The 23,441-nt window shown below is 42.0% G+C and overlaps 1 protein-coding gene across 4 annotated transcripts in view; it reads right to left on the bottom strand.

Moving 5' to 3' along the window:
* Window positions 1–1,779: 1,779 nt before the first annotated feature.
* usp6nl (USP6 N-terminal like) overlaps window positions 1,780–23,441 on the bottom strand; it is a 95,261-nt gene continuing 73,599 nt past the window's right edge. For all 4 annotated transcript variants that reach the window (XM_005475846.4, XM_005475845.4, XM_003448112.5 and 1 more), the window contains 10 exons: window positions 23,344–23,424; window positions 15,336–15,443; window positions 13,764–13,873; window positions 12,656–12,704; window positions 10,944–11,064; window positions 10,056–10,150; window positions 9,851–9,916; window positions 8,669–8,768; window positions 8,427–8,579; window positions 1,780–4,464 (listed from right to left, as the gene is read on the bottom strand). In XM_005475846.4, coding sequence (XP_005475903.1) covers window positions 2,921–4,464; window positions 8,427–8,579; window positions 8,669–8,768; window positions 9,851–9,916; window positions 10,056–10,150; window positions 10,944–11,064; window positions 12,656–12,704; window positions 13,764–13,873; window positions 15,336–15,443; window positions 23,344–23,424 — 2,427 coding nt within the window. In that variant the 3' untranslated portion in view covers window positions 1,780–2,920. The remainder of the gene's footprint in view (window positions 4,465–8,426; window positions 8,580–8,668; window positions 8,769–9,850; window positions 9,917–10,055; window positions 10,151–10,943; window positions 11,065–12,655; window positions 12,705–13,763; window positions 13,874–15,335; window positions 15,444–23,343; window positions 23,425–23,441) is intronic.

The raw sequence follows: 23,441 nt of genomic DNA, 5'->3' as shown, positions 1-23,441 counted from the left end.
GCAAAAAAAGCATCACATTGAAGCTACTTTGAATGCATCGTGTACCTGAATATTGTTGCTTATTTGCTTGATGACTTACTTGCAAGATGACATTAAAAAAAAAAAAAAAAAAAGGCATAATTTCCTGTTGTCGACTAATCCATTAAGCCTTCCGGGAGGCATGTAATCTGATAGAATCTAAGCTTTGTATTGCTGCAGAGTGAGCATGTGCTTAGCAGGCCATAGCATTTTGTAATCATACATATATATGTGTATGTGTGTGTGTGTAGAGAGAGAGCATGTTAACGGCTATGTTAAAGTATAAAATATATCACATACCAAACCTGTCCCACATTCTAAGGTTTTCTGGGATCAATCCAGAATTTTTTTTCCATAAAATATTCTGAGCTCTCCTTACAGATTTATCTGCTTCCAACCATGGATTGAAATAACATGACTGAGCTTTAAGATGTTCTGGATTCAAAGCAACATCCCGGTGCATCACAGGTGTCTCTTTCAGCTTCTCCTACCACGGATTTGTTAACCGTTTGCACAGACCTTCACAGCCCTGCCGAGCATCCTTTGCTTATCCAGCAAAGCTCAGAAGCTGTCTCCTGCTAATTTATCCAGAAAGATGCACAATAACAGCATGGAAGCAAACTACTGAATGCCGATGTTAGGCAGCCTACCAGCTCTTATTACAAAGCCTTCAGCAACATATTATTTATTTCTGTATTTGATGTTCATTTTCTTGTTGGCATTGATTAGAGCAGGGATGGAATAAACCACTTCCATTCTTCCTGAGTCAGTCTTGACTAAACAGTTTATAAAATGTCAGGAAACATACATCACCGCCCGTCTTTCCAGTAATAAAAAAATGTAATGGCTCATAAGGGCCAGAAAATCTTCAAAAGTAAGAGGCTGAAATTAGTCAGTTATGCTAATTGTGAAATAAATATCATTTAAACAATCAGTTGATCATTTGTTTTCACCGACTGCTTCACTTCCTAGATATTCCATGATCAGCTGTAAGTGGGATTACTCCAGAGTGGAAGTTTTTAGGGTCACTGAGGGCTGAGCATATGCAGAGCACAGCGCGTAAAGGTGCCAACACTGCATGTTGTATTTAATTGTTTATAGATGCACTTAGAGCACAGGTGTCGAACTCCAGGCCTCGAGGGCCGGTGTCCTGCAGGTTTTAGATGTGTCCTTGATCCAACACAGCTGATTTAAATGGCTAAATTACCTCCTCAACATGTCTTGAAGTTCTACAGAGGCCTGGTAATGAACTAATCATTTGATTCAGGTGTGCTGACCCAGGGTGAGATCTAAAACCTGCAGGACACCGGCCCTCGAGGCCTGGAGTTCGACACCCCTTAGAGCATTGAAGTGACTCCAGAATTAAAATTACAGTTTACATTTTCAGGGTTTGCCATTGCTCACATTTGGCTTTTTGCTAATTGAACACTGTATACAATAAAGGCAACAATATGTGACCGTTACATGACAGAAGCCTGTGCATTTTCCTTTTACTGCTGATTGCTAAACAAAAATATTCATTAAAGTCCTAGAAGTAAAACCTGTGGCCTCTTTGGAGTGCACAAGAAATTCCATCATCCAGGAATTATGGTGGTTTGGAAGCTTTCACAACACTGGAAACTCATTTACAATATAATATTTTACAATAAGTGTGACATCAGTGTTTCTCCATGCACTGCATCCTAATATATATAAAAACACCCGATACCCCCCCTTTTCTTATTGAGCTGATTTGAAAAAAAAAAACCACAAACAAATTTAAAGGTTCATTTTCACCCCACCTCTTTTTATTAAGCAAAGTATCAGAATGGACTGCAATTAGTTGTTTCACAACTAAAACAAAACCCAAAGATGACTAAGGGAATGTAAAGAACAGCATTTTAGTGCTGTTTGAGAGTACTTGCATCTACATCAGAGTATGAAAAGTAGGTGGGTAAAATGTGCGACTCACATTTGTGACGTGCGTGTGTGCGCGCGCCACATGACTGTATGCCAGTGGATGTGACATTGTTGAGAGTAGTAAAACATAATCAAATTAAGCAACCTTGTACTGAAAGTAGTTTAAAACCATCTCGGACTCCATGTGCTCGAGATGTGATAACTATGTCACAGCAATTAAAAAAATGTGTTATCAATGGTTACACAACAATGAAGATAACTTAAAGCCATAAAAGTTTTAAAAAATGTATATATTAGCCCTCAAAAATCAGCTGTCTATATGTTGAGCCGCCCAGTTGAAATTAATTAAAAACGAGACTGGCCTGAAGTAACGCAAAAACAAACTATTAGTAATGGACAAAAACTAAAGAAAAGGTTTCTAAACATTTTTTAATAAAACCTGCTTAAAAAAAATTGAAATGGAAATCAAGACGTACGGTAACCCGTGTAGCACTGTTTGCTAATTCTACCATTGGTCATATTTCTTTAAAAATAACATTCACAAGCATATAGAGTTAATTGATCTCTACGGTACTTATCTGGAGAGTAAGATATAAAAAAATAAAGATGGAAAATAAATCGGCTCTCAGGAGAAAATTCCCCGGTTACCGATAACTCAAAAAAATCTTCTGTACATATCAGACTCTAAAAGATATATTTATATTCTGTCACCTCTTGTTAATGATTTACATCCAAAAATAAAATAAAATCTTCAGTCAGTCTTTTTAATCTTTTTTTTTTTAAAGTGATCAGTAAAAACATCAGCGGCTGGTGAGTCCTGCAACGTTACGATGCAGCGTGACAGTCAGGAGGTCAGTACTTCACACATGAACGACAACAGAACCAAAGTAGAAGCCGGTTCCTAACAAAGCTAGGACTACTGGTCGTCTTTACCACAGTGTTGGTGACTACGCCTCAGTTTTCTTTTCTTTTAGTTTTTACAGTGTCTCCTCATATCATCCTGTCACAGCAGCATGGACTCCTGCATGGCAAACGCCTCCTGTGCGTGCCTGTAGTGTGGTCCTCCAAACAGCTGGGGAAGCTGTTGCTGTAACACAGGCTGCTGGTGCTGCCGCTGCTCTTGGAGTTGCGGTCGGTACTGACGCAGGGCGTCCGGGTTGTCGGGGAAGGTGAACTCTGCGAGGGGTGACATCTGCGCCTTCTGGAAGCTGGGCGAACGAGGCATCCCACCCGGGGATGGAGGGGGCAACTCCTCCGTTGGCTCCCACTGGAGCCCATCTACACCCTGCTGAGCTGGCAGGTAGTGCGGGTTTGGCTCACCCCGCTGGTGTCCTTCAAACCTGTAGACCTTGGCTGTGGAGGTGAGCTGTTGCAGATAGATGGGGGTGGAGCTCCCTTGGTTGTCCAGCTCCGGGGGAAGCCTGGGGTTCCGAGGATTGCGGGCGGAGCTGTGCGTCGGCTGTCTGCGGTAGGTGGCGAAGGTGTTATTCATGAGGGTCTTGTCTGGGGAGAAGCTGTTGGGCTGTCGCTGGGTGGTGGCATACGCTCGTTCTCCATACAATGCACTGGCCGGTGCAGGATATCGGGAGGGCAGAGCATAGAGTCTGTTGTCCCCGCTTTGGGTGGGATGTGGAATGGGGACCTCAGTAGTAGTCCTGCCTGGGGAGTGCTGCTGAGGCGGGGTATGGAACTGGTTCTTAGGGTCAGGGTAACCAGTCGGAACATTTACAGGACTGTTGTGGGGAAAACGAGGAGGAAGAGGCTGTCTGGCCATTCTGGGCCCGGGTGCCATGGAGACGACACTCCCGGCCAGGCTGGACCCGTGGCTCGGGCTGCCCTGATGCAGGGCTGACATATTGTAGGGTATCTCATTGCGAAAGGGCCTCAATCTGGACGGAGGCTTCTCAAGCTCCAGGATCTCGAAGTCCTGCTCCGGCAGCCCTGGTACATTGTCATACTGGGAGGCATTGGAGCCTCGGTCGGTGCTGGGGGCGAAGCCCTTGGAGCGTGGCCGGCGATGGGGCTGAGCGGTGTCATCTGGGCTGGAAGGAGCCGGCGATGGCCCTCGGCTCATCTGAATTTCCCGCAAAGCTTCTAGCTTTGTCTCGGAGGGTTTGACCCACCGGGGCCCAGGCATGTCTCTGCGGGAGCTAGAGGCTGCGTTGGAGTTGTGGTTGGCGATGGCGTGAGCCTTTCCTCCATCCACAGCGGTCATCTGTGGTGTTGGGGTGGGGGCTGACAGCGGTGTCGCTCCCCTCTCCGGTGTGGTGGAGGTGGATTGCTTTTGTGTCTCATTTGAGAATTCACCTGACCCCCTGGAGTGGGTTTCCCTTTTGTCCCCCTTGTGGTGACGGATCCGTTTCTCCAGCGATTCCCGGTGGGCTCGGCTCGGGGGCCGGCTGTCCCGCTGGGGGTCTGGTAGAGGACTTGGCTCCCTGGGGGTCTCGGCTGGCTCGGCGTGGCTTTGACCGTTGGCCACGTGGTTCGCTATGGCTATCTCAGGAGGAAGCTGCCCTAGAGGCTTCTTGGGAAACTCGTCCTCTTTACCTGTAAAAGATCGGAGGGGAAAAAAAAGGTGGAAACGCATTAGAACGCCATCAGGAAAGAAAGTGAGTGGTGATGACTGAACACACTGTGTGGCGCTGATTCACATCTGATGGCGTGTCACAAACGGGCACATGAATTCATGCAACAACACTGCCATAGAGAGTACAAAATAAAGGAGAATTACACTCATGAAGACACATAATCACATATCCACAGGCAAAGAGTGGGAGGAGGATAGGGAAAAAAACATCAGAAATAATGTTTGATATAAATTCCCATCATGGGAGACTCAATTAGGAAGAGACACTACTGAGCGCGCTCTGAAATTATTAGTCTTTCTACATTTCATTAAACAGTACTTGGCTGCAGTAGTAGCTCCAGGCTTGAAAGGTCATACAGAAATATTTCTTGATTAATGAACCTTCTTAAATGCACTGAGTACAACTATATAAAAAAGTACAACTATAAAAAAAGAGAGCTTCTACAACAAGTACAAGGTATGACATTAGTACTCAAACTTACTGCTTTACATCTGAAAGAAATGAGCAGAGCTGACAGGAACACGCAGTGATGGTTATGTGGGTGTTTTAAGGGAAAAAGTGATGACCAGAGTCAGGTCAGGACGACAGCAGCTGGAGGAAGAGGAAGCGCTGTGGGAGTTATCCAGGAAGTCGACTTATTGGACCTGCATCCACAGACTAAAGAGCGTGTGCGTGACGAAATTACTCACTGCCCTCGGTCACTTTTGTTCCACCACAAACTGCTTTAAACCCACCGCGGGACAAAGTTAACGTCTTTCACTTATTGAATTTATTGTTTTATTTAAAAAAAATAAAATAAAAACTTGGGATTTTCTACAAATTTCAACTGATTACATTTTTTTCCTAACCAACCTTTCTGTTTTGTTTTCTTCGTTCATTTCCATTCATGTTTATTAGACGAGCCAAAACACGATCATCTTTTCCATTAGTGCGTTTTATTAGATAACAAAATAAAAATCAAACTGCCATGAATTGCAGTGTTTCTTCTGCTACTGCAAGACTACAGCCGTCAATCAAGTGGTTTATACAGTGCTGTGAAAAAGTGTTTGCCCCCTTATTAATTTCTTAGTTTTTTGCATATTTATCGCACTTACATATTTCTGATATTGGAACAAATATCAATATAAGACAAAGATAATGCAAGAATACAAAATGCAGTTTTTCATTTATTAAGGAGGAAAGACTTTATAAGCCCTTAACCCTAATAACTGCTTGTGCCACCCTTGGTAGCAAGAACTGCAATCACACGTTCGCAATAACTGACTACGTGTGTTTCACATCGCTGTGGAGGAATTTGGGCCCACTTTTCTTTGCAGAATTGTTTTAATTCAGCCACACTGGAGGGTTTTCCAGCATGAACAGCCTTTTCAAGGTCAAAGCACATCAATCAGATTTGAGTTTAAGCTTTGACCCGGCCCCTCCAGAGCCTTCATTTAGTTTTTTTTGAGCCATTCAATCACTGTTCTGCTCCAGGTCCAAAGTGCTTCAGGACGCAAACTGATGGCCGGAGAGTCTTCTTCAGGGTTTTGAATCTTAACTGATGCAAGTAAGGCCTGCAGTTGTTCATATGTTGTTTTAAGTGTCCTTTAACTTGTGTGATGCGAACAGAAGAGTGATGCCAGTGTAGTGAGCGATTGTTTTTCCAGCATGACTGTAGAAATGCTGCTGTAGAGTCTTTTCACCTCACCTGCTGACAGGTCAGAAGCAAATAAAATTGCTCTTTGAAGTCAACACCCCTGTATTAAATGCCATTTCTGCAGTTGTTGGAAGCAATAAAGAACTCAGAGTACTGAGTAAATTACATGCTATGGTGATTTTAAAAAAACACCAAAAAAAACAAAAACTTAAATTAAGCCAAGTACACACTCAGAATCATAAAACTGTCAAATCTCACAGTTCAGCCTATTCAGACACAAGGATGTAGATTAAAATAGCCCTCCTGCACACCAACACATGTGGCAGCAGATAGCTGTTTAAACATAAGTTTAACAAAAGCCTCCAGTGTTCAAAAAAAGGCCCATTATCTTGTCAGCAGGCAGGAAAGCGAACAGACTACTATTAAAGTTGTGTGGGCTCTGGAAGAAAGGAAAGCCCTTCCTCCTTCAGCTACAGCTGCTGTTATAGAGGCTTATATAGTGTAACGCAGGAGGAAAGCAACCACACAGGAACCTGGAAAAGACTGTGAAGACAGGTGTAGATACATTAAGGACTTTTATCTAAATTCACGGCTCTGACTTTAAGTAATATTAGCACAAATGCAAGGTTAATTTAGAAGATGTGGAATTTTGTCTCTAAAAACTAAAGTTCTCCACACAGTGTCAAGCAGTATGTGTAGTTTCCCACCAGAGGGCGCCTTATATCATCAATTTTACATCTGCAGGCACATTGTAGTCAAAACAAAAAGGAGTAAAGGGGATCAAAAACTAAAGGTAAGAGATGAGCTAACCATTGAAGGACTCCAAATAAGCAGCAAAGCAAGTCTGAAATATTATGCTGGAAGATCAGTTTGTGACGGAAACAAAGAAAAATAAACCCGAGTGCTGCGGGACAGACAGGCGACAGACAGGACGGACTGACTGTGGGACAGATGGACAGAGACATGGAGAACGAAGGACCAGTCAGGATAGCCCACCGGTTGCTGTTGTAGGAGGGAATGTGGCCGCCGCTCACAGCCACACTTTTGTTGTTGTTGGCTTACATTGTTTGAAAGAAGAGGGGAGAGAAGGCAGATTAATGAGGAGACAGAGCAGGATTTGAAAAGCACATCAGCTGGCACATCTGGATCAGTGTTTGACTTTGTTGTGAACACATATGTTTGCTGCTGCTCGCACTGCAGCCAGGCGGGACCGAAGTTGAGCTGGGTCGGACCTGGCTGGTCACAGCGCCCTCTACCTATCTACTGTAGGGGAGCTGGCTGTTGGTCACATGATCACAATAAAAGAGCTGACTGATTGGCTGATTGCAACTGACTGTACCAATGTTTTTGAGGTATTTACCCCTGCAGGTGTGGTAGGGTAACGCACAGATGGATGACCAAGTTAAAACCACAAAAGCTTTTTGAGTAGAATAAAAACTAAACTGAGAATAAAAACTTTTAACTCTAATTGAATGAATTACATGTTTCATAGTGCAGTTTGAGCTTACATTGCATGTGTAGGGGTTAACTTAGCAAGATGATAACCAGCTTGATGTAAGCACTTATTCCGACTGAAGTTGGGGTTTTAGGGTAAGTAAATCTACATAAGGGAAAGAAACCCTGGATATGTTGAGCTTGCTTAGTAGTGCAGGGCCCAAGCTGAATGAGAACCTACACAGACACTGGTTAGTTTGTTTGTCAGGGCAGCGACTAACTCTGACTAATGTGTCTATTTTTGTGTATTTGTTTGTTTTGTTGCCATTGCCTTGTTTTTTCCCTTTCTTAGTGGTAGTTCACTCATCTTGTGGACTTCAGGTGGACCCTCAGAGGATCTTCAGGTATGGATAGAGCCACGTTCGCACCAGCTTTGGTGTACGCTGATTCTTTGATTCCCTTTAATTTGTCCTCTTGATTGTGAACATCTCAAACAACAGTCTTACATTTTGCCATTAAATAGAACAATTAAGAAACGTTGGGAGATGTTTCTATTTCCAAATTTATAGAAGTAAATTGCTTTTTTTTCCTGACCAACAGATGAAGTAGATTATCGATTGAGTGTACTGTGATATCCTCAAGAAAAAAAGTGTAAAGTCTCACATTTGGCTTGGATTTGTCACATTTGCACTAAAAAGGCATTTGGAGGCGAGATTTCTGGAGTCGTTTGTGCATAGAGGAACTTTTGTCACACTCCAACACAAGTTTAAAACCAACTGGAGATTGATTTACTTGAGAACAGCAGACTTTCTGATAATTTATAGAAAATGGATTGTTTGGTGCAGAAGTACCTGGTGCGGGCAGCTCCAGCTTCGCCCTCCTGAGCTCCGTCATGGACGCCTGCAGCTGCTCGATCACAAAGTCGTCCTCGTAGAAGAAATCTTTGGACAAAGTCACCTGCAGAAACTCCACCAGCTCCTCCATGGACAGCTTCATCAGGTGCTCTGCAGACACACACACACACTCACACAGATGAGAAGTGTTGTGAGGGGTGAAATCAGCTGGTTTCAGTTTGTGGAGGAAACGGTCTTACTCTTGTGCAGTTTGAGGAGCGTGTAGGACATGGCAGGCAGCACTCTTTCACCCTCCAAGATATAGATGTCCCAGATCCTGAGGGTCAGCGTGAAGGGAGTCTGACCATGAGCAGAACGAAAAGTTCGAAGATAAATAACTGAAGAAGACAGTTTATCTATATTTTTGTGACTGTCAGGAGTTGCAGTGAAAAGACCAAACTTAACCCCGAGCCCAACACTTCTTACTTTACTGGGAATTATTTTAAAGGAGCGCTGATTACTTAAACTTAAACAAAACATAATCTTAATCTTAATCTTTTAAAAATCCTAAATGCATGCCACGACCTCCAAAAGCAGCCACTGCTTTGCACGTGCAGCAGACTCTGAGTCAGCGATGGGTCTGTGTACAGTGCTGCTTTTTGTTGTGATTACCAGTCAAAAGGAAAAAGAGAAGTGATATTAGTCGTCACAGCTTTCTTGTTGAAAAGGAGTGGGAAAATCTCCCGGTGTGGCCTTGTTAGCCGTTCCAAAAGCTTGTTTAGTCACTAAAGGCGATTGAGTGTTTGCAGCTTTTGGAACTCTTAAATCTTTTTAAAAACATAATTATATCTTGTGGTTTGCCATGACTGCTGATCCTTTTATCCTCTTTAATATCCAATATATTCATTTGTAACTTTTCATATTTGTTGCTTTCATTACTGTTCAGAGCTTTGTAACTTTGTTTGAACGTGTAAATACAAATAAAGTAAAAATCCCCAACTGACAGGCTCCTAAAACCTCTCACATTCCTGGCGATTAACAGCTGTTTACGACCTGTGAGGTCATCATCTGCCAGAAACTTGTCAGGTTGGTTGGTTTCAATCATTGAATTGGAGCAGCTCATTGGCTGAAACCAACTAGAGAAATCACATCATTGGTTGTTAATAATAAAAAATTATTCAATAACTTCAGTTACTGATTGTTGGGGTTCTCTCTGCAGCATAAAGCACCTTGGATGGATGGATTCACATTTGGCACCAGGAGTACACTAGCTTATGAAGCCCCGAGGCTGGGAGTCATGACACCTTTCACGCGTACAGGTGCCAACCACCTTATGATGGAAATACCCAGTTTTAAGTTAACCAAGTTACGTTGCTGCTGTTCTACATGTCTTCATCCTTTTGAAGGTAGTGAGATCATATCTTGCTTGTAACTGCACTCACTCTGTCCAGAAAGCACTGGAAGAACCACTTCATGGTGTAGAGATTGGTGAACACCTCTTGGTTCTCCTGCAGCAAACAGAAAACGGTGACAGAGTGAGGATTAACCAGCCACCTCTGAGGGATTAAAGGTGGCACTATGACTGGCTGGTACATGATGCAGCACTTGCTTCATTATTAATTGTCACACAGGTCTTGTGTTTCTCACCAGGTGCTGTTTCAGTTTGGGCATCATCTTCTTGAGGATGCGCTCGTGGTGCTCCTGGAAACGCATCAGCTTCGGGAAACCAGGGACAAAAAACCCTGAAGGTGTGGAGAAAAGAGCCGTAATGATGATAATCCCTTAAACTCTGTATATAAACTTACACATCTGTGTGTCCAGATGTTTAAAGTTAGATTTATGAGCTCACTGCAGCAGCATGCGTGCTGCTAATTTGTCCTGAGTGCTTCCTCAATGATGCCTTTCGCTGATAATTTTATCGCTTAACGCTTGATAAGACTGGAGGAGGTCCAGAGTCTCTCAAGGTCATTTCAGTGCAGAGACCAGAGTCTCTGCTCTCTAAATGTCAAAAATGCAAATCTGGCAGCTGTGGTCAGAAGATTCGTGCCTTAACCTGACATAACAGATGGTTTGTCACCTTCTGAGCAGCTCTGTGGAAACAGGAAAAGGCCAGGCATGTTTTTTTTTTAAAAAAAGAACTTGGCAGATGATCTGAACCCTCTGTGACGGCAATTTTAGGCCAGTAAATTCAAACGTGGTGATTACAAAGTGCAACGGACAATCAAAGTTTGTCTATGCCGAGGATTCTTGTAGTTTGACATCTGAACTCCACTTTTAGGAGCCAGCATGCAACACTCAGGCTGCAGGAGCTGTGCACACTGAATTCAGTACAAGCGGTCTGCACATCATGTGCAAGAAACTTCCTCTTTTTTTTTTGCACGTTCAGTTACAGTTACAGTTCTTGTTTAGTTTAACCATTAGTGGGGTGGCTGTATATTCCAGCTTCTGTGTTAGGAAGCTTTACTTGGCGATGAACATGAGAACAAAAGAATTGAAAGAGAACCCTGAGCATTCAGAAAAAGGTGTGCATGTTACCGTGCATGGCGTGCTTCTGCCCAGACAGCAGTTTGACGAGAGCCCAGAAGGCGTCCTCTTCATTCATGTAGATCAGCAGCAGAGCTGTGATCTGACTCATGCCCTGGCAGTAGCCCACCTCCTGCAAACACACATCAATCAGCTGAGGGGAAACAACAATGGAGCCATTCTTTGCTTTACTTTTGTAAACTTGGCTTAACTTAATTTACATACATTTCCCTTATTTGAGGTGAAACACTGCGATAGCACTTAAGATTGCAGCCTGGTAATAACATGGTTATAGTGAGATAATTATTAAAGGATATACGAACCTTGATAAAGTAATACCTGTAAGTGCAGATAAGTCATCTCCATCCATTATAGAAATACTTTGGTAACAACACAGTGACCTAACAATAAATCTGTAGTTCAGCATTTTTCAGCCCAGCTTCATTATTGTTTCACACAAACTACCACTGTTATCACCATTACACATATATTTTTTTATTATGTTGAATCGAATGGAAAACTGCGGGTGTCAGGGTTCACTGTGATATTGTGATACTGGGACACTTGGAATGGTTTTCATTTTTCCTTTAAACATAGCCCAATTATATATTTCACATCTGACATCTATATGTCCTCTACCTCTGAAATATGAGGGATCAAAAGTGTCGGAGAAAAAATTTTTAGCTTAGTTCACCTCTGTGTGTTTCGGGAGGTTGTAACTCTGAAAGAATTCACAGCACGAAGGTAAAACGAGAAAAGTTACTGTACTACTTCTTCCCTACTTCAGGGATGAGAGTGAGTTGATGAAGTTGAATAATAATCAATAATTATCTTTTTAAATAAAGACTTATTTTAAACATGAGGGGGAAATGATTTCAACATTGCATTATGGTAAATCTAATGTGACTTTTGAAGGTGATGTCGACATCACAATCAAACTTTATCAACTTAATATTGTTTTTTACCTCAATAATCTCACTAGACTACAGTTTTTACTCCAGGTACTACAAAAGTATTACCATTTACCATTACCACTGTTGGTAGGTTACCTACTGTTACTAAATGGTTTTATCTTTTTAGTACTTTTACTAAAAAGAAATTATTGTTGTTACTCCTTTTGTAATATAAAGCTATTTGCTTAATTAGTGTTATTTTCACATTGTTAATAGACTATTACAGTTTTATTATTAGAGCTCGACCGATTTTTAAGACTGACACTGATACTTGGTCATTTAAAAATCGAATATATATCAGCTGATATATATTTTTTCTCCTGAAACATTTGTAATGTGCAGTTATATTTGAGACGTCAGTGAGGCAATATGAAAATGTTTAAAAATAATCGTTTCATTGTCGCTCACACTCGCCCCGAGTGTGCTCAGATTAGCTGCTTGTTTTATTCGTGGCGTTCCAAACACAGGAAATTGCAGAGTGCCCTCTGGTGGACAAACTATGCAACACTCATAACATGGCTGAAGGGTGTTTCTCTCGTTTCTTGTTTACTTTTTTACATCAGCCAATATAAATGCAGCTATATCAGCAAGTACTTCATATGGGCCCCACTGACATACCAGGCATCACCTAGCTGTAATAAAAAGTGTTACCAATATTGCTACAATAACAAAATATTAGTTTGGTGCCTTCGTGTGCACCTTTATTGTCTTCAGTGAAAATGTTATGGCTCAAAGTCTTCAGGATGCTAAAAGTGAGCGTGAATGACTCACCGTGTTGTACATGGAGTATGCTGTGAGGACATGGAAGAGCGCCTGCTGCCTGAAAACACAAACAAACCACAGTTCATACAAAAACTTTAATAAACACATTTCAGTGGCATTTTTGGTTTCAAGTTAAGATGCATGCATGTGGCCTGGAGCTGCACACCAGCCTTGATGCTGAGTTGTGTAGCTGCAAAGCCTGAATGCACTTCCAAATATCAGAAAAGCGGTGTGAAAAGGCAAAACGGCGTTAACGGGTGCAGGTCTTTCATCAGAGTCACGCAACAAAGCGGAAGGCAGAGCAGAAAGGGGACGTGAGATCTCTCACTTCCACACTGGAGAAGCCGCCTTCTTCTCACAGAGAGTGAAAATGCATGCATATCTGCAGATGATTACTGACTCCCGTTGTGTTTGTGCTCTTGTTACTTTTACTGAGATTACGTGTCAAATAGCGAGAGCAGTCATTGTTCTTGGGCTTTCTGACAGTGAAGTGAAGGCTCTACGTTGTATCTTCCCCCATGCAGGCACATTTATGCACAAGGTTACGTAAACTGAAATACTCGGAAACTGAAAGGCTGTCATATAAGTCCTTAACAGGTGAACAGGACACTTTTAAGCTCAAAAATGCAAACACGCTTTAAATAAGCAACACAACCACTCACTCCAGAACTCTACTGGGAAATTTCAAAGCATGTGGGGTCCCTTCCTTGATGCATTTCAGAATCTATAAGAATTTTTCAGCAAACTCTTGTGTCAGCTGTGGAAATACAGTGTACAGGTTGGGGCAGTGACCTGGGTGGGAATGAATGGGATTATTTTGCAGGGATTATGTTACTTTGGGAAATGTCACACATAACGTTTATATTTCTCTTTTTTCTTCTCTTTATTTCCCTTTTTCTTCCTTTTATTTCACAGCCTAAATGTACAGGCTAATTACCCCAAATGTATAGATCATCTGTAATTCTTTTCTTTTCTTTTTGTTTATACGTATCAAAGAAAAACTCTTAATAAAAAGACACTGTTTAAAAAAATAAGCAACACAACCAACATTACTGCAGCTGTGTGCAATGAACTTGCAGATGGTTGCTTGGATGTAGTAAAATGTGAAAGTACCCACTTGACATCATAGCGATGCATGAACATGATGTGGTCCCTGTAGGTTCGGTTCACATCCAGGTCGATCTGCCGGATGTCGGGGGATATTCCTCTGGCTCTGACCTTCAGTTTCTGAAAACAGCCACAAAACAAAGAATGAATGCAGGCAGAAGTGCCATTTAGCACTAATTAGCAGGCGTCTGTGTCCACAGAGTTTGTGGGTCCACCTTGCTGATCGAGCTTTCGAAGCCTCAGCTGATAACTTGGCACCCAACGCTCACTTCTGGCTCTAAAAAAATAATAAACACTAACGCTGAGGCTTCGAAATGCGCAGTAGGGTCATATTGTGATATCATTGCTATAGAAACGTCTTGCAAGAAAACTGTGCCAGCTCAAGGTGGAAAAACACACTTGTTTCTCCACTTGAGGTGGAAAAAACAAACCAGGGTCAAGTAGAACCAGGCTGCAACAGAGGAGAAGCTAGCAGCTGGTGATGTGTGACCTAAATGAAAACAAGCGTCTCAGAGCGTGGCTGGATCACTCCATAGTTGCACTCTGTGTTACAGGAAGAGCAAACAGTGGATGGAAATTACTGATAAGATTACAGTGTGATGAAGGCTCTAAGCAGCTGGTTAAAAGAGCTAGCTAGAACAGATAAAACATCCCATGTACTAAATGTTTTTCACTTTTTTACACGACAATATTGTTTCAAGGTTACGTGAAGCAGCAGACTGCAGTGGATGAGAGCGAGGCTGCTGCCTTCTATTCGATAATGCTCTTCTTCTAGAATAATTGCAACCGCAGGCTTTAGTGGAGTTTAGTTAATCGGTGTAGGTGTGAATGGTTCCGTCTCTGTGTGTTTGCCCTGCTACAGATTGGTGACCTGTCCTGTTCTAAAGCATGTTTTAGCTTCACGATCTTGAGTAAAATGATCTAAATAATTTGTAAATTGAATAAAACCTCTAAACTTAATCTTAAATTTTTATTCTGCTGATTTTTTATGCATAGATTATTGCAACTTTTCTTGATATCATTTTTTTCTTACTGATAGTATGTAATGCTAACTACAGACAAGAAAGCTTGAGTAAAAAAACAAAACAAACTGGACTAAATTCCAACTCCGGTTCGATGTTTCCACAAGAAACACTGATCTGATGGATTATTGTGGACAGAGCTGCCCTGCTCACAGGGGAGAAATCTTCTCTTTTTCACTTTATATTTTCCACATCATTTAGTGCATGTGGCCTAACTCATAATTAGAGCACTTCCCAGCCACTGAAGGCAGTGATATATTGATCTTGCTAGCTAAACTTTCTAATGAGATCCAAACTTTGTGCAGGAGTGGGGAAAAAAAACAAGAAGATCTTTACCGTGTGCCGGAGCAGGCCGTGCAGCTTTGCACAAACACAATTAAACTTCCAAAGCTGCTGCTTGGCCACAATAACTCTGAAGCTCAGTGAAATCAAATAAAGCCGAGGTGTTCGTCGGCTCGCTTATGAATCTTTATGAGGCTCACGTTTTAATGAACGCTGCAGACATTTTATAAACTTGAGCCTGAGAGACAGTGTTTAGCTGAGAGTTCCTGGAGTGATACCTCATAGAAGTCCTTCTTCTCCTCCTTTATTTTGGGTATATCGAGCAGCAGACACCACACCTCCCCTCGGAGCTGCAGGGGGATTCCCTTGTAGATCCTCCTGAGCAGCTGGAAGGAAGCGAACAGCAGGAGGTCATTGTTAGCAACCTTCAAAGAGGAACTTTAACCTCAGACAATCACTCCACATTTAGGCCATCAGAAGGGCCGTGCAAGGTTTAGCCCAACAAAACATTAAATGTGAAGATAGGATGAATGTGGTGGTTCTTTCTTTTCCTCTGCATATTCAGCACAGGGCAATAATCTCACAAAACCTCATCTGTGACTTTAGCAGGTGTCACAGTGCTTTTGGGATCATGGCCTCAATCTCTTGTGAGGCACTTCAGCTGCAGATCTCTGGTTAAAAATATCAGTTTAATAAAGTGCGAAGTCTTGTTCTGGGAGCGTTTCACATTCACTTTAATTTCTGGATTATTGAAACTCACTTTTCATCTCCTCTGCCTTCAGTTAGTCCAGAAGTCACCCTCATAGATCTCAACAGTGAGGTTTAGGCTATAATGATAGCGCTCATGTTCTGATTAGGAGGCATAATACTGTAAAACCCACAGTAGACTTACTGTGAGCTCGATTATTTATAACTGGTATGTGAACCAGTAGAAACCACAAATCTGTTTGATGTCAAACTTGTTATAACAACGACAACAAAAAAATACAAGAACTGCTCTATCCACAATCCTAAAGTGAAACAGCGTCCCTGATTGGTGGAGACGTGGTTACCATGGAAACCTTTAAGCACAAAGCTTCAGAAACATCGAGAGTGACAATCACAGCCAGGAACAAAGTGCTGTAGCATACTGACACACACCCCACAAAAACCTGTCAAATAAACTATTATCCAACACTGACAGCAAAAAGGATTTAGCTCAATGAGGGTGAAAAGTCTTTGCAATGCATTATGGGATGAGTAGTTTCTTCACTGTTAAAAGTAATAATGTAACGTCTTGTACTTTTGACTTTTTGTGTTGTGTTTTTTCATCCAATTAAAATCTTTTTATCGCCCTGACTCTGTAGCTCGCTGGTTTGGTTTCAATGTTTCTTCATATCAGCATCAATAAAGTAAATATAGAGGAAATTCACTTCCATTAAATTATGGTGATTTGAAGGGTCTAATTAGCTTTTTTCTTTACTTTTATCTTAAGTTATTTTTAGTTTATGTAACTATATAGCTAAATGTAACTATGGCAACACATTTTCTTTGTACTTTTATGTTGACAATGTTGTTTTAATCCTTTTTTATTGATGTTTTTCTTGTTTTTAGCTTTAGTAAAAAAAACCTTTTAACTGTCCGTGCTCTTAGCTAAGCTGGCTCATTTTTAATTGTCCTCTATCTCACAGCTGGCTACAGAGGAATAGCTGGACTATAAACACACACACAAAACGTCAGCCAAGAAGAACGTCTGAAATGATCCATCCACAATTAATACTTTGCTGTGTGGCTGGATTAAGTTTTAAAAGTCAGCTTAATTAAAAGCTTCAGAAGAAGAGAATGAGGGCTAAACTCTTTTTGGGGGCTATTAAAAAAGACGAGAGCCTCGTTCAAAACAGGAGACTCCTGGACCCGGTACATGTGTTCGCCTGTGGCTGTGATGAGTAATAGAGGTCATTAAGCCACTGACAGTCCACCAAAATGAAATACACGACCAAACTGAGTAAAATTCCACATTTCTCTGACTTTGAATGTTACTGGGAACGTTTTAAATAATGCAAATACACCAAACAAGGAGATGTTCCGTATTATAACTTAAACAGGAAGTTTCACTGCATAAACTAGTGATTTAAACAAACACACGAACAGGAAACACCAAGTTGCATGGCCGTAGCTGCAGTCCACTGACATGTAACTGGGGCATCTGGCAGCTGCCAAAAATTACACAGAATACAGAAACCTTCCCTCATCTTGTCAAAGCTGTCAGACAAACACAAACAGTGCGTGCCTGAATGTACGCTGCACCCTCCCTGAGAGAAAGCAAAGGGCTTTGGAAGGTGAACCACGACCATCTGGCTGGATGCACTCGGAGACTGCGGGCAGTGAGAAGTCTAGATAGAAGAGACTGCTATGCATGCAGAACAGTCCAGAGTAATCCAGTGTCGACAAAGAGATGGAAAATCAGTCAGACTCCGGGTGAGGGAGATTAAGTCTTAAAAGGCAAACTGCTGGAAGAGCAAAGCTAATCGCAGCAGTGAATTCTCCGTCTCCACCTATTAAAAACCAGCCATCCGGAACGGTTTTACAGCAGATATGGGAGGAAGTCTGCGTGTGCACAGGTGACTGACAGCGGAGGCAAACGGAAAGGATGTTAGAGTGTTAGGAGGCAGTGGTAAAAACATCCAAAGACTAATCGCAGCACCTCAGTGTTCGGTGCTTCCCAAAACGAGCCAATCCCCAGAGACGCAACTTTACAGCGTGTTTCCTCTCGCATGCCCACACTGATGACTTGTGACTATCCGCCATGTTGCAGTCAGGTTGTGTGTTTAACCTCTTCATATTTTTCTGATATTGTAGTTTTATCTTAACTTGACAAATCCATATTTGTGATTGGTCAGATGCTGACTTAGATGCTGATGCTGAGGGAAGGAACCCTGGACCAGTCCCTCTCCTGAGGGCGGCTCTTCCAATAATAATAAAAGCTGTGCTGGAAGCTGATTGGAAAAATTGCAACTTTTTGATCACATGTAAATAAATAAAACACCAACAGTTAAACTTCTAGTGAGGGCTAAAACATTTATTTGTTTTAGTCTACACAGATCCCAAATAATTAATGCAAAGCATTCTGCAGAGTAAAAAAGGCTGCAGCAAAAATGTTTATGTACATTTTATTTCTGAATCTGAACCCGTTTTTGTTGCTTTACAAGAAACACAGAAGCAAGCAGAGGGACTGATTTACATGTGCGAGGACGAGCTGAGAGTTAATCAGGAGCCATAAATCAGACCCCATCTGTAACCTCGCGTCACATGAGTGTGATGCACTGATGTGTGTGTGCAGCTGGTGTGTTTTCACATTCAAAGGGCTGAGTGGTGTGTGTGTGTGTGTGTCATATCTGAGAATTAATGACATTTAGTTGGGTGTGTGTGAAGTGTCCAAAGCCTCCACTCCATCAGCCTCCTACCCACCACACTTGGGACTCGCTTGTTTCTAGTGCAACAGCCTTGTAATTAGGCTCTGATGAGCGAGTCAATGAGCGCATCTGTTACACTAATCATCCTCCGAGCACGAGTGTGTCTGTGTGCCTACATGTGTGTCAACATTTACATTGAACGTGTTCTGTTCGCGCTTTGGTTTGCGTTTATCTTCTGCACAGACAGAGCTCGCTGTGTGCATGGATTTAAAATATGGAAGGAAAACATTGGGGCTGCTTAAAAATAAGACCTTAATTGGTATTAAAATATCTTAAAATCCTCCCTTTAAAGTCTTAAAAATGTCAAATCTCTCAGATTGTACCCAGACTCTGAATCTGCACACTTTTACCTGCATTACATTTAGTTATGACTGATTTAGTTTTGGTTAATGTAAAGCTGGACTTGAGCCTCCTTACACTGAACAAGTTCTTCCGGCAGAGTTAAAAAAAAAAATGCTGATGTTGAGATAAATTAAGAACAAAACTATTTCTCTTTTTGCTACAACTACAAATAATGAGCTGCACATTATTGTGGCTTCAATTTATGGATCTGTGCTAGCAGTGTTTTTCCCTCTGAAGCTAAAGAGGTCACTGCAGCAGTGACGGCCTGTATCAAAAACTGGTGTTTCGTCTCCAAGCTGTCAAAAATGTGTCGTTTGACATGGACGCCTTAACCCAGCTGGTTATAACAACAGTAAAACAGGTTTCATCACAGAGTGACAGAGTTTGTATGAGATTGGCAGTGGGATTGGGATGGTGTGGGATCTGTTGTGGTGGAGAGCTGAGCATAACAGTAAAGCTGTCGATTTACTGGTCAGAGTACGTTTGCACCCTCACCTGTGGTCACGAGCTCTGAGCAGTGACTGAAAGACTGAGATTCAAAGAATGGTTGGGCTCTTCCTTAGCTAGAGGGTGAGCAGCTCGGTTATCCGTGAGGGACTTGGAGTAGAGCTGCCTCCCCTCCACATTAAAAGGATTCTGTTTAGGTGGCTCAGGCATCTGAATAGGATGCATCCTGGATGCGGCATTTCCTCGGAGAGCCAGTTCGGGCATGTCAGACCAGGAGGAGGCCTGGGGCAGAGTCAGGACTCGCTGAAAAGATTATATCTCTCGCCTGTTTGGGAAAAACGTGTTGCCATCCCAGATGAGCAAGAGGTGGCCGACATGAAGGAAGTCTGCGCTGCCTCCACGATCCAAGCCCAGATAAGCAGTAGAAAAATTCTAACTATATGGTCTCAGCATACAAAAGAACACTTTTCAGTGCACTCATGTGTAACTTTTAAATGTGGAGGGTTAATGTGAACATGAAGAGGCATACTTTCACTCTAACCACCATCATTAACTATGTAGGTTTTGGTGTCTAAACCTAGAAAGCTAGTGAAAGCAAGGGCGAATGTCTTGATGCATGCTCAATCAACCAGGTAAGGAAATTCCAAAAAGTTGATTCTGTTCATCTGGATGTCCAGATGAACAGAATCAACCTTTTTGGGATTCCTCTAGTCTAATACCCAATAAATAAATAAATGAATAATAATAATGATAATAATACTAAATCAGATTTGTATAGCGCCTTTCAAGAAACCCAAGGTCAAACAAAAGTCAAAGGCTTCTGTGAGCAACTGGTTTTTAACTGTTCTTGAGTATGTGTGTCACCGGCTGCAAATGTAGACTGAAAAATGGAGAATTCGATGCCCTTTGATGAGAATGCATTGCTTGTGCTACGTACCGCACTACAGCAGCCTGGATAGCAGTGAGCTTTTCAAGACTTGATGGCCATGATGGAAACTGAGAATGTTTTTTACAGCACATTTGCTGAACAGTTTAAATTTTAATGCTGCTTTTTAAGGTGTAATATGAGGCGGGCTCTATTTTAAAGTACAATCAAAATGGGCTGCCAGCACCAGTGTGTGCAAAGAAATTTTATACCTAAAAATCCTGTTGGCAGTTTGAAATATATCAAATTTAATTAGCATGGATCCCACCAAGAGGCTGTTTGCCTTCCTGTTTAATTGGCTTCACATTTAACACCAGCTTCTTGATGGAGCCTCACTTTGTCTGGACCCACACCTGAGTGACAGCTGTTGGATATTAATAAAAGTCTCCCAGCTGCTGAACAAAGCCATCATATTAGCTGTTTTACAATTCCTCATCATATTCCCAAACACAACCACAAACATCCTCGAGATTCTACTTCCACCACAGTTTTTCTGAACAACGCCACTCGCTGTGGTGACCAAGCAGTTACTGTGAAGTATTGGACTGGGGCACAGCTATAGTCTTAGAAGCCAAGATTTCAGAACTGTACAAGCTTTCATTTGCACGGTATAATTACTATAATGCTAAACACGATAACCGTAGGGAGGATTGGTCTTGTGTGGCTGGTGGGGGTGGCTCAAGGGGGGCTTATGACTGTCTTACATCTGCTCTCATACTTTCAAACTGCGGGCTAAATGTTCTCACAGCATTTGGCAAGTATGGAAACAAAATAAGAGGTATATTGAGCGTGACCCGTTTCCTCGCCGAGCTGACGGCACGCTGCTGACTGACAAAGGCAAAAGAAATATCCCTGAAGCTGAGATGAAGAAAGAAAGGGTGGAAGAGGGAGGCGGAGGAGGCGATGTAGAGTGATGTGATGGATCGAGCTAAATGTTCTCTCTGCGTCCTTGGCTGTAACTCGACTTGAAAATTTCTTTGAAATAAAACGGAGGCAAAACCAAAAAAGAAGCAGAAGGAGAGTAAAAAAAGGAGCCTAAGAGCGCTCTTAGTGCCAGCAGTGAGTGCATTTCAAAGGCCCAACACACCTCACTAATCCCTGCTGAATTCAAGCATACAAATGAAGTGCTGCAGGGAACACCACAAAACAACCTGGACCTTAGAGGCACCAATGAAGACAGCCATAGCTGATACCTGCCCCCCTCTAGCTGTCCTCCAGGGACGCTCAGCTCCTCTGTATCAGCTGCACTGCAGCAGAGGGCAGAAGTTGACTTACATTAGCTCTGGAAGATAAATGCTGGAATGCGGCTGAGATATTTAAGGGTGGATTTGATGTGTGTTACTTTATCATTTCTGGTCATTTTGAAGCTGCACAGACTGTTTTTATATTTAAAGATGAAATGACCGAGCGCAGTGATTAGTAAAGCAGCCTGTTGGTTTCTAATGTGGAAAACTCTGGACTTTGCTGTGTTAAAGAGGACATATTATGTTTACCTTTATTTTCTACAAATACACAGTTACAATGGTGAATGTTTATGTTAAATAAAGCCATTTTTTTCATTCTGATCAAAAAACTGACAAAAACCTTTTACACCGACCATAAATTATCTAAAAAGAACGCAGATTTCCAGAAGCAGGTTTTACTGAATTCCTCTCACCATATGTTGGCCAAAAAATTCTAGGAACTGTCTCTAAGAAATATTAAAAGAACAAGCCTGACTTTTATTAGAACGGGGTTCAAGATCTTTCTGGGAAAGTCCAGTCCCTCAACAGTCTAACACATGGACGTAGCCACTCTCGTTGGCTTCAGACGTCTGTAGTGCTCCACAAAGACAAATTCCCAGTGCACAAACCTGTGAATGCTCCTCATCTACCCCGAGAAGTTTGGACTCTTCAACTGTAAACCCCTGAAACTGCTCTGTTACAGCCAACAGTGAAGTTCAGGTCAGTTTGAAACCGAAGCTGATGTTTGCCATTTGGACAAGTCGAAGATGAAACCGCAAAGTAAGAGTTTAGAAGGAGACTTCTTTGGTAGGGTCTAAAAACAGCTGCACTGGAAGCCGTCTGAACTAGCGATGTTCCCGACTAGTCTATAAGTGAAACAGATAATCTAATGGACAATGTCTAAACAAAGGCATTCTTCAATAAGAGCACTCGCCTTGAAGGGCTTTATTAACAATATGGTGAAATCAGCCTGCTTTTATGACAACATGGTGATATCTGACCTTTGACCTACGATACTGAAGAATTACATACTAAAATGCTGCATTTTATTATATTTGGAGCAGAACTGGCTGAAATCTTTGGCTTCTATAGACTGTAAAAACTTGAGATTTCTAGATTTTCACATTTGGTCTGACTTTGAACTTGACGTTGACCCGATTTTCACCAAAATGAAATCAGCCCGAGCTGTTCTTGCTACCATGACACAAATTTTAACAAGATATCTTGAAAGACAAATATCAGACAAACAAACAGACCCTATTACATACTTCTGCCCTCACATTAGCCCCTCACATTAAGTGTTTTATTCTTCTCAAGAACAATTGGGCATCGATTAAAATGTAAAATGGTCAGACGAACTATAGTGATGACTGGCCGTCTACTAGACGAGCCGTACACGTCCCTAGTTTGATGTGCTGAAGATAAGTTTAACCGACAGACAAATTTAAATCAGGATTTCATTTTATTTATTTACTCATTCATATTTTTTTTAAATGGAACAGTTGCCAGAACGTTTTGATCATGTGACGTGTGACTGATTTAACTTTGCAGGTTTTAAATCCAGCCTCAGATGCTTCAATAGAAGCCTTCAGCCCATCGACTGCAGCTCAGTGTTTGTTCAGCTGTAGCAGAGGGTGAGCCCCTGCCAATCATCTCTTGTGACACCGTCTAGCGGCTGGCGAATCGACTGCCCCCGCGGACACGCACTACTATTAAAGCAGCTATTAATAGCAAAGTAACAATCTCAGAAGCCACATTGTGCTCATGTTCTACACATGTCAGGCTAGAACTGCATCAATTAAGGCCAATTTTATGATCTTTGCATCTGTGTTCAGGACAGCTGTGTGCCATGCGCTCCTGCTCATAATGAAATCATTGCTGTCAAAAGGAGAATCACCTTCTCACTGTTCTTGTATTTATCCCAGTTCTTCAGCATCTTCAGCCATTTGGTGGTCCTCTCCACCTCTGTGTGTTTTTGCTGCAGAAACAAAAATG

The sequence above is a fragment of the Oreochromis niloticus genome, linkage group LG17 (genome assembly GCF_001858045.2).
Source record: "Oreochromis niloticus isolate F11D_XX linkage group LG17, O_niloticus_UMD_NMBU, whole genome shotgun sequence".
Lineage (NCBI taxonomy): Eukaryota > Metazoa > Chordata > Actinopteri > Cichliformes > Cichlidae > Oreochromis > Oreochromis niloticus.
This window is presented reverse-complemented; position numbering and strand designations above follow the sequence as displayed.